This window comes from Magallana gigas, chromosome 3, assembly GCF_963853765.1.
Source record: "Magallana gigas chromosome 3, xbMagGiga1.1, whole genome shotgun sequence".
Classification (NCBI taxonomy): Eukaryota; Metazoa; Mollusca; class Bivalvia; order Ostreida; family Ostreidae; genus Magallana; species Magallana gigas.
In genome coordinates this window covers 9,199,764-9,211,391 of record NC_088855.1, presented here as the reverse complement: position 1 = coordinate 9,211,391, position 11,628 = coordinate 9,199,764, and the positions used below count along the sequence as shown (strand labels likewise).

The 11,628-nt window shown below is 33.8% G+C and overlaps 1 protein-coding gene across 1 annotated transcript; it reads right to left on the bottom strand.

Moving 5' to 3' along the window:
- Nucleotides 1-163: 163 nt before the first annotated feature.
- LOC117692784 (uncharacterized) lies at nucleotides 164-6,046 on the bottom strand. Its single transcript, XM_066078392.1, has 2 exons — nucleotides 5,905-6,046; nucleotides 164-3,459 (listed from the first exon to the last, which is right to left on the bottom strand). Exon 2 carries the CDS (start codon nucleotides 3,424-3,426, stop codon nucleotides 715-717), a length of 2,712 nt encoding a protein of 903 aa, XP_065934464.1. The 5' UTR covers nucleotides 3,427-3,459; nucleotides 5,905-6,046; the 3' UTR covers nucleotides 164-714.
- Nucleotides 6,047-11,628: the final 5,582 nt, after the last annotated feature.

The window sequence follows — 11,628 nt, the reverse complement described above, 5'->3', positions numbered from 1 at the left end:
AAAACATTTTAACCGAAATTAAAGAAATTTATACCCTTTTGCATGTTCAGGCCTTTTGTAAAAACTAATTTCCGTCAATCATTTAGTTTATTTTTTTAAGGGAAAAAGAAAAGAATTATGACCATTTTTAACAAGTTTTAAATGGATTTTAAACTCACAAGTCTTTGCTATGCTATTTTGACAAAATCACTCTTTATTATGAAAGTCAACTATAATATTGAATCAACAGATAAATTAAAACAACCGAACAATTAATGCAATAATTATATGGATTTCATTTAAACGGTGATTGTCAGACTACCCTGTATATATGTACATCAGTGACATGCATATATCATTTTAAACAGTGTGACCATCGCTTCTTTAAAATGTACGGGAACCACTCTTTCAAGATAGAAATATTATTATTAAAATGATTTTATTATTGATTATATCATTGTGCAAGTATTTTTTAAACTGAAAAATATGTTTACATCACATACGTACATTGTTCATTTATTTACAAAGTTTATGATATGTACATGTAACAACTAAATAAGTTATCTTTCAACTTCACATTAACCATGATCATAAATCGTTGATATGACATATCACATTCTGCATTTCACAGACTGAATATTTAGTCTGTTTAGGTCTGTACGTTTTGATCATCTTTCAATTTAACCCTCCAAACTTACACTATATAAGTACATGTATTTCAAATTTTCGATTGTTTCAAATTGTTTTCTCTCTAAACATATGCGACATTTGGACCAGCATCTTTGAGAATAGTTCCCCTCGCAACAAAAGTTGGGTGCTATCCTTGTGGACAGTGTCACGGCAATCACACGGCAGGACTACTTCTTTACACCCTGGATCCTCCGGTGGCACCCCCTCTGTCCTGATTTGGAGAATTTTCGCTCGATGTTTCACAGACGCTATTTCCAATGTTCGATCCCAGAATTCATTTGTATTTACATCATCATTACTTTCGTGAAGAATCATACATATACAGCGGGATTCGAGCATTGTTTTGTTCATGTAAACCATTTGACGACACCATGGTAGACAATCCTCGTCATTTACGACATATTTTAACTTCACAAATGATTCCAACACAGCCATAACATATTTCTGGTAACAACAACCATCATCGCCACATTTGTGTAAAATGAGAATGTCCGGCGGACTTTCATCGTCCTCCTCTTTGGTCACAGACACATTAAGATGAGAGAAAATTTGACTGTAAGCCGTAAGAAATCTTATTTTTGCCTCTTCCAAATCAGGTTTTCTCAACGAATCCAATGCTCCCTTTGTGCATGTATTAACAAAAAATGATTTGTCGGAAATGTCAGGATCCTTTGCGTACTGGAGTAGCGATGAAGTGCGAATAGCATTCTCAAAGTCTCCGACCTTCATATAGTTTTGTGCAAGTTTTTTAATAGTTGCTGAATCATTGCGTTCCACATCAACGATTTGCCGGTAAAATTTTATGGCTTCTTCGTTATAGTCCATTAGTTCGTGTAGTTTCGCAAGCTCTTTGATCGTTTTAGAAGATTTTTCTCCCTTTTGCAATAATTTTCTGAGTGTTGGAAAGCACTGGTTTGTTGTTTTCAACAATGGTATTGTTCCAATGACTGCTGATATAATAGAAAGAGCCTTCCACATGCATTTCTTTGCATCAAATTCTAGTTCTTCCTTTTTCTTAGGGTCAGTTTCTCTATAACTTAAATGAAGCTTGCAAATTGACTGTTGCTCGTATGCGTTGATTAAAGTCATTGGGTATTCTGACGGCTTTCCGCAGTTGTTTGATGTAATGAAAGAAAAATAATCCAGAGCTTCGTCTGGTTTTTCTAGCATCCGGTATATTAACCCTAATTCATATCTTGCAACGTCAAATCCTTCACATATCTCAATAGCTCTTTGAAGGTGTTTAACTGCTTGTGCCAATAACGGGTTACCCGGAGACACACATACTGATCTTGGCGATTTCCTCGCGGATATGAAAGATTGCTTCTCAATGTTGGCTGGTGATTGGTTCCGATAAAATGGTACAATCTTTCGTTCCTGAAAGCACGTAGACTCTTGATGAATTTGGTTCCTGTCTACGGTATCCGTTTTGCATTGTGATTTTAAAGGAGACTTTGACGAATTGTCAAGCTTTGGAATCGAAAAATATCTAATACTAGTACTATTAGTTTGATAATGATGTGGAGTAGTACATGTAGTATCATATTTCCCCGAACGGATTTTGTGTTGTTTCATCCAACCAGACGATTTTGATCTTTGAATCTTAGGTTTATAACTAGCTTGCTTCATTTGCAATTGTGCACCATCATGAGGTATTGATTTGCCTGTACAATCCGTGTGTTTTGGAACGACTGACAATGATTCAAATCCTTCTGTCATGCTAAATATACCACTATCGTATGTTGAATCTTGTCTTTCTGGCATAGAATAAAAATGCTGTAAATTTCTACTGCAAGCTGGCCTCGGAGTGGCTACCTCTACCATTTTCTTTAAGGTCAATGCCAAATGGTGCCTTGAAAAAGCTGTTTCTCTAAATTGCATAGCACTTTCTAACACTTCTTTCGATTTTTCTAGATTTCGTGTGTACCTTAGATATACGCCATATTTCTCCAAAACGAAGTATTCTTTCGGGCACAACTTTATTGCTTCCTCAAAACATCTCTTTTGATCTATTTTCACCGTTTCTTTCTTGTTTTTGTTTATTACTTCAAATAAATTAGATCTAAATATTATTCTATTCATTTCACACCATGCTCTTGCTTTTATACGACAACAATTGTCAGTTTGAAGTTCTATAATCTCATATAATAGATTGGCGGCTTCTTTCTTTTTCTCATCAGGTCTAAATTGTTCTGGTTTTGTCATCTGAAAGATATGTGATTGTCTGCGTAAAGTCAATGCAAGTCCATATTCCCAAAGAATATTTCTTTCCGGTGCCATACCTGCAATTGCTTTCTTAAAAAGTCGCACTGCTCTATCGTGGTGTTGTGGACCTAGTCGAGAAAAACAGTACCCAATTTCTGCAGTCGCTCGAGACTGTGTCCTTATGCTTTTAAAGTCCTTAGAATTTTTCAGAATTTCTAATAGTTCTTTTGAGCGGTAATGCTTTTCAAGCCCCTTGAAAAATAATATTTTGTTGCAATGAGTGATCAAATTTGGTTCGTTCTCTAGCTCTTCAGCATGCTTCAAAGCATCAAATGCTTTTTCCCTGTCTCCTAATCTCCAATGTAGATAGGAAATAAAGTTAAAGTTTCGTACATTCTCTTTTTTCTCATCAACTTTCTCGTCTAAATCTTCTTGTAGCTGTTTAAGTTTTTCCTTAATCTTTTCTTTGCTTTGCAGTGCATCGTCCATCACAAACGATGACCACTGTCTGGCCTCCTCCATCTTCTCTTCTTCTTCTTCTTCTTCATCCATTGTCTAATTCTTGTCGGGTCGCCTTGTACATATCTGAGAAGACAATGTGGTTTTTTTAATTGTAAATTTGAAATTATAGTAACAAAACGTCAAGCCATACTAGTTTACTTAACTACTAATAGGTTCAAGAGTACATATTGTCAGGTTTCAATACAACTAAAAATAAAAGGTCAGCAGGATTTTGCATTGCAACACAAATGAAAGTACAAGGATGATACCGTTGGGAAATTGTGCAAGGTATTCCTAGTTCCCCCGAATGGAGAAAAGATGTCAACATTTCCAATATTAAATCTCCGGTAGAAAACTGCTATTGTTCCCTTGAATTTTTCCAACGGAAAAGTGACAATGTGTTAATGAAGATGTCCTGAATAGTTTCACTTTCATGCATCGATTTTAATTGCACTTCATTCACAGTTATGTGTTTTTTCGTCCAAATGGGCTGCATAAATATCTTAGGACATATTTATATTTTCGAAAATGATATTTACTGTGATTAATTAATTATTAAATCTAATCATAATCGTTCTAAAAGGAAGTAAGGCAGGTCAGAGACAATCTAAGAAGTAATTTGTAGAGTTTCAAATTGCATGATTTATTTCTGTACTATTAAGATACACGTAAGCTACCTCACTGTGTGAATTCATCAGCGATCCGTCTAATCACCGACTTTAATTCGCGTGTGAAAAAGTTTCGCGAGGTTCACAAGAGCCTTGTCGACACGAAACTCTCACCGCAAGGCACCTATCAAATGTCTCTGGTGTATAAAACTTTGTGTATGTCATCTACGTCTTGATCGCGAACATTAATCACCGCGAACCAATTCATATCAGGTAAATCGCAAAATTAAATCACCGCAAAGAAAGTTGGTTTACTGTATGTATAAAGTATGTGAGAGAGGTTGAAGTCGTGAATGATATTTATGATACATGTGTATGTATTCTCATTGTTTACATTGACATTGGGACGCTGTTCTTGTAGTTTTTAAACAAAGGTAGCTTACATTTTAGCTTAGTTTGAACAACAATGTACTTTTTTTTCCAATTTTCGGACGAGTGATAACTTAAATATGACCCTCACAAGACGCCTGCTGTTTTAACTCAAACCTATTTCAAAAACTTTAACTTCCTAAAGCGTCATAAACGTATGGCTCATTTTTAACATCCCAGTCTCTTTAGTTCATATGTCTATATATTTACATTTTCCAGTGTCTTTGCCGGTGATAACACTACGTATCGATTTTGTACTATATAACCCATAATACAAATGACGCCAAATTGAGGCGCCAGCGGGGTTTGCTTATTCATAATAATATATTTAATCGTACGATGGCTTAAAATGATATAAATATAAGTAATTAGGAATCATTCTTTAAATATTATGAAATTATACCTCATAATACTCAAATAATGATTCCTTATTCCTTATATATGTGTCATCCAACATGCATGTGTTACATATTATATAATTATGTTCTCCGTACTTTGTTAACTACTACAGAATTGAACTGGAGATTTCATGGCCTGATGCAATTGAACGTGAAAGTGTGCTTTTAGCTAGGTCTTTGAGGGACGAAGGGGGCATGTTAATCATTTTTCCTTCTTCATAAGCAAAGTAAATATGAAAAAAATTCAAAGTCGTTCAAACTAAGCTCAAGTGTAAGTTACACGTGCGGTTTAAATGAACGAAGTCGCTGTGTGTGTCAATTTAAAAAAAAATTGAAATGAGACTGAACAATTTCATCTGGACAGTCAGATTATGAATGAACATCATCGCAAACCACGGCTAATGTGTACATCCCTCATCCATTTATGTAGTTCTCACACCTTAGCATAAGAGGATGTATTATGAATATGTCAATAGTGATTCAGTAAAAGAAGGCAACCTATTGCATGTTTCCTAGCAGTAAATACGTCATTTTTTTGGGGGGGGGGGTGCATGGTTTCCATCCAACATTTTTAATTTCGAATCACTTGGGGACATTCATAAAACACTCGTGCATACACATTTACTTTGAAAAGTCAGTGAAGCTAGACGTAGGTTTGGGGCACATCGATCCTAGCGTGACATTTGAACTTAAATTATGTTTTAAATAGCTTTACCCAAAATGCCTTTTTCCTTCCACAGTATCAATGTGGTGTAACACTGTTTACAAGCAGTTGAGGTGCCAGCTAGGCTATTATTAGATATATATAGTACGGTATTTTGATAATGATAGATGTAATCAAATGGGTGCAGTTTCACCTTTTGAAAAATACAGTTTGCCTGATCGAGTATATATATACCCGTCATATAAACTAGTGCATACGATGGTTTACGAAGCTTTTCCCAACTAAAGTGTCTTTTGTATTTGTTTACAAATCTTATGCTACTTTCGATTCTTCCATTGACGTTGTCATGGTTGTACAATTGTGTAACTAACCTAATTTTGTTTCATATCATGAAGTAACAGTTTATAATATTAATGGTCTAATACTTTACCTTCTAGTTGAGCTTATTATACCATTCCTCGAATGACGTGTACAAACAAAATATAGGTGCACATTAATCAAAACTAATGTATCATTGTTCTCGGAATTATGCCTACTTTCACTATAGGTACCTTTTCGGAAATTTTTAATGTACGGAAGACCAGAACGGATACGAACCAACAGAAAAAAATAAACAGATTTATGAAGAGTTAGAAGATCAGGCTAGTTTTGGTCAGACTATAATTAACTGAGGCACTAGGAGAACTTAAAATTTAAATCAATTCGTACATATTTAAATTATACTTTGTCACGAGTTTTTGCTTCCACCACTTTTCGCTGGATATTTCGATAATCATAAATACCCTTGAGTTCAAACTATGTTCATCCACTGATATGAAAAATGTTCAGATTATCTGTTTTTAAACGCCCCCTCTACCGCTTCAGTTTTCAATGCACATCCCAAATTAGAAAGTCTACGGGGATTTTAAAAATAAGCCCGGACGATAACGTTGAAAAATTGCGCGAGGTCGCAGGTGTCCCCAGTACTTCCGAATGGAGAAAAGATGTAAACATTTCCCATTATAAATCTCCGTTAGAAATTTGTTTCCGTTCCTGTGAACTTTTATGAGTGAAAAATGATTATTTGTCAATGGAGATATCTTGGATATTTTCCCTTTAATCGATTTCAACAGCATTTCTTTCACAGGTATTTGTATCTTTATTAAAAATCATCGAAAAGTGATGGAAGCAATAACTTGGGACAGACTATAATTTAAAAAAAAAACAACTTCAAAATACCGGTATATTTTGTCAAACCTTATTTTAAAATGTGTTTAAATCAGTATATAATTTTCATATTTCTGAATTTCTTTTGACTTAGGATAGTTTCGTCATTATAATATAAAAAGGTAACTTTATATAAAGTATTTTGTTATATCTGGGTCTTATCAAAGGAAAGCTGTATATTTTACCGGGAATTAATGTTACAATAATCATTTGCCGACTTTTGAACGCAAAAGTTTCTGTAAGCACTGGTAAAATCTTTAACATCTCTTATAGTACCATCTTTAATTGTTTGCAAATGTTAGTCATGCTTACCAACCGAATCCGTTGATTTTGATCCCTCATAATATATTTTGTAGGTTCTTGGGTCTTGTAGGTTTTTGTGAATTTGTCGTCGTTATGCTATATTGATTTATTTCCAGCTTTTAATTTAGTCCTGGATTTCATCTAAATGTTCCTTCGCACAGTAATGCTGTTCAAGTGCGACATTGAATATTACTTTATTGCAACGAATCAAATTTGGCTCTTTCTCTAGGTCTTAAGCAAGCTTCGAAGAAGCAAATGCCTTTTCTCTCTCTCCTAATCTCCAATGCAGATAGGAAATAAAATTATAGACCAAAAAAACCCTCGGCTATTATTCTTGTAGGTTTTGAAGTTTTTTCTTCATTTTATCTTTGTGGGGCAGTGCATCGTCCATCACAAAAGATGACCATTGTCTGGCTTTAGCCATCATCATTTCTTCTGCTTTTTTATCTATTGTCTAGATCTTGTTGTGTCGCCTCTTATTTATCTGAGAAGACAACGTGGTTTGTTCTAATGTAAATTTTGAAGATGCTTAGAGGAAAAAAAGAAATACAATGAATACGTTAAACAATATACTAAACGGTGTACGAGTGTACATAGAATTTTTTAAAAAGATAAACACACATGTATTTCATTTTCATAGGTAGGTATTATTTTACTGTTACAATATCAGTGTAACAAATAGAGGGAAGAGGGAAATGATTTTTCCCCATGATTTATTTAAAAATTTATGAATTATGTTTATGTTCTATAAAGAAATACGGCAGGTCAGATGCAATCTTAAAAGTGCATTCGTTAAAACAGAGAGTTGAAGTCGTTTTTTAGAGGTTTGATTGCATGATTACTTGTAACTTCTGTACACGTAAAGAGGGATGTAACCAATACTTGACACATGTTTCATATTGTTTTCTCATTTTTATGAAAGAGAGGTTAAAATGATGTATCATTATTAATTATACTTTTACGTTTTGAATTACATGTGTAGATTGGGTGCTGTAATTGTCATAATACATGTAGCGTGTGAACGTACAATTCAAGAAGGAAATTATACTTTATATATTGAAAACAGTAAAGGTGTAATGCGTCTTTTTCTTGAAATCGATTAAGTAGGTAATGAGTGTTAAAATGAAAACATTCTTGTTTAGGTGATTATGTAATTTAATTTATTTGAACCATGTATAATTATAACGCGAAAAAAAAAAGTAAAGATAGAATATTCACAAGTTTCGACTGTTGTGTATAATGGTTTACCATGATCAAATATTATTACATATCGTTGGATACATACGTAACATTTGATATAATATAATTCTTTTCTTGATGATAGTAAAAGCATATAGTCACAACAACTGCAATAGCGTTTGAAGTGTCACCGTGTGATTTGGGTTATGGTGATAACTAAATTCTTTAAACTTTTCTCAAGAAAACTGACAAAGGTCCTTAAGTCATTAATTCTTTTTAATCAAAGTAAGGAATTCAAAGGACCTTATCATCTATATCTTAGGAACTTCTAGGCATATAAAAGGTTTAAGCTATCCGATCCATAATAGTCCATGTTCAATGAATTGGGATGCATGACAGATATGTATAGGCTTAATACCCAGTATACTTGGACATACTTTTCATGTTTAAGTATCATTATGTAAGAGAGGAGTGTGTCCTTATAATTGACCTTTTCCTGTTATTGAAGAGTTGTCCCCCTTTTTCTAATCTATAAAATTCAATTCTAAAAAAATCTATACGGTATAAAATTTGTTTTGAATCGTTTTCCTCTTCCTAATGATTAAATGCATGTTTCCACTAGATCATTTATTGATACTCTTAGTATTTAATTTCCTATTTTAAAAAATCTGCTTGTCCCCATAGACCTTAATGCAATCTTTATTAATTAATTACTGCTTAGTTAATCATATTTTTGAAAATTTCTCTCGGTTAATCTTTCTCTACTCTAACATGCTTTTAAATATAAGAGTATTTAATACTTGATTGATATTCAAGGTTAGAATAATTAGGTCCTAATATGGATCGGATACCTTAAAAGTATAGAGGCTTACGGCAGCTGGCAAGGGTAAATGTGTACTCTTTTCAAAACGTGAAACGAAACTTCATATTTGAGGACCTGATGCAAGTGGGAGTGTAAGATTAAGACCGTGTTGGAGAAAGGTGGTTCGTAATCATTTTTCCCTCTTCGACAATGCAAGCATAAGCAAAGACAATTTGAAAAATATATGAATAATTATATATACAAAGTTGTTCAACTAAGCTGTACTGGCACTGTACCAGTTATCGGCTAAAATTTAACGTTTTCTTTTCGTATTTCCTTATTTCTTGATACTTTTGGATAACAATTAACACACTTTAAATGGTGAACTCCTTATTTAACCATCTGTTAGATAATATCCTTATTTAGAACCCAAAAACATCTTGTTCTGTGATTTTTAGCACGCCCCGAATTTGCCGAGTTTTCACGATTTACTGTACCAGTTATCAGCTTCGTGATAATAACATAGTAAAATCCCTGTACATTTTGATTTTATACTTTGCTCAAATGTAATTTGAATTATGCCCCTTGTGGGGTCAGACTAAAGGCCGTAGGGGTTATGATACATAAACAAACCTCATAAACTTATTTGTTTGTTATCATACGGTAATACACAAAATCGTTGACTATTCAATACATAATTGTGCAACAGGCGTTCAACTGCGCTATGAATCTCTCGGAATTAAGTGAATTCCCTTTGTTTATGCATGTTATATTGATAATATATGTCAAATCAAATTTAAGGGATATACTAACGTATTACAAAGAGGTTAAATTCTATTTTTAACTTATTACGTCACATCCCCCACTGCTTAAGCGCATGTTTAAAACATATTCAAGAAAGTTTTCAAGCAAACTTACTTTTCTTTATTCTAAAGTTTAAACAGACCACTGAATTGAAAATTCTCAGATAGTCGCATGCTATTAACCCGAACTCTATGTTTAGCCGATAACTGGTACAGTACCAGTAGTGTGTTTAAAAACTACAATAAATGGTGTCGCTGTTTCTATGTGAACTAAAGAATAGTTGCATAAAGTATACATACATGTAGATCTGAAAAATTTGATCAAAGCAGTCATGCAGATTATGAATGACCATCGTCAAATATGTACGTTCTTTGTCCATCAGGCATCTATATAGATGTAAACTCCATACCTTAGTTTCAGAAGGTGAAATTTGAAATTAGAACATAATTTATTATTTATGACTGATAAGAACATTTTACAATTCAGTCTAATAAGCGATTTAATAAAGAAATCAGGTTACCTAAGTTTTGCACCAGTAAATATAATATTTGTAAGAAAAATTATAAATGCAATTATTGCATCGTTTCCCCGATTCACCACAAATGTGAAATTCGAAAAAAACCGTTGACTTTATTCCGTATACAAGTATTAGCCTCCGTACAACACTAAATATCTAAAAAAAAAATTATATCTATCTAAAAAAAGATAGAACATGACATTTAAAAGGACGTACTGTAAATCAGCATTTATTTTCGTGCAAGAAAATTTCGCGATGTTCCGCGTAGTTTACCTGTAACCCCCCCCCCCCCCCAAAAAAAAATTACCTACCAAAATAATTCCCCAAATCATGAAATTCTTAATGGGGGGGGGGGGGGGGGTAGCCGAAAAAGGAGGGGGCGGCAGCTTCCTGATACTTCAATTTTTTGTAAATTTAGGAACAAATATGTTTGCTCTCAGGAAAAGTGGAAGGGGGGGGGGTGCCCTTTTCTGAAGCTATGTGCCTGATGGTTCGGTCTTACTTTTAAAAGTAAGGGGGGGGGGGTAAGCCCCCTTAGTCCCCCCCCCCCCCCCCCCCCGCCGGCCGTTCTGACGCCTGTGACCTTTGTGCATTATAAATTTTTTTTAGCCCTAAAACAATCTAATTTGAAATCAATTATTTGAGAATATCAATCTTTTTATATATGCAATGCAGTTTTTTTTAGATATAATCCCAGTATGTAAATGACAAAATAAAACATGAGGATCAAAAGTGTAACATTTTAGAAAGAAGGATTGAAAGGTAAAATTCTTGCAGAGTTTTGTTATATTTGAATGATTTTACGATGAAACTTAACCAAATTCTTTAAAAAAGGAGCGTGTTGATTTTTGAAAATGAAACAATACCTACAAAATATGTTCAATACATATCATAAGTTAAAATTAGAGTTGCAACCATAAAAATTGTTTTTTTTAAATGTTAATTAAGAAATAAACAGCAATTTAAAAAGTTCACCGGGATATGAACTTGGTTGGTCACGTGATAGAATCCTGTGAAGCCCGAAGGGCTTCTCATAAGATTTGATAACGTACCAACCAATTTCATATCCCGGTGAATTTTTAAACATTGCTGTTTATTACTAATATTCATGTTTAAGACTGGCAAATCGTTCAGAATCATTAATGTAACGGTATTTTTACGTTTACAATATTGCAACCGTCAAGCGATAAGCGCTTACCGTTATCATTGTGACGTCACGGATGTTCACACAAAATTCAACGTTTGTTTTCGCTATTGTATAGGTAAAAAATAAACGGCAATTTAAAAAGTTCACTGGGATATGAACGTAGCTGGTCACGTGATCAAATCCTGTGAAGCCTGAA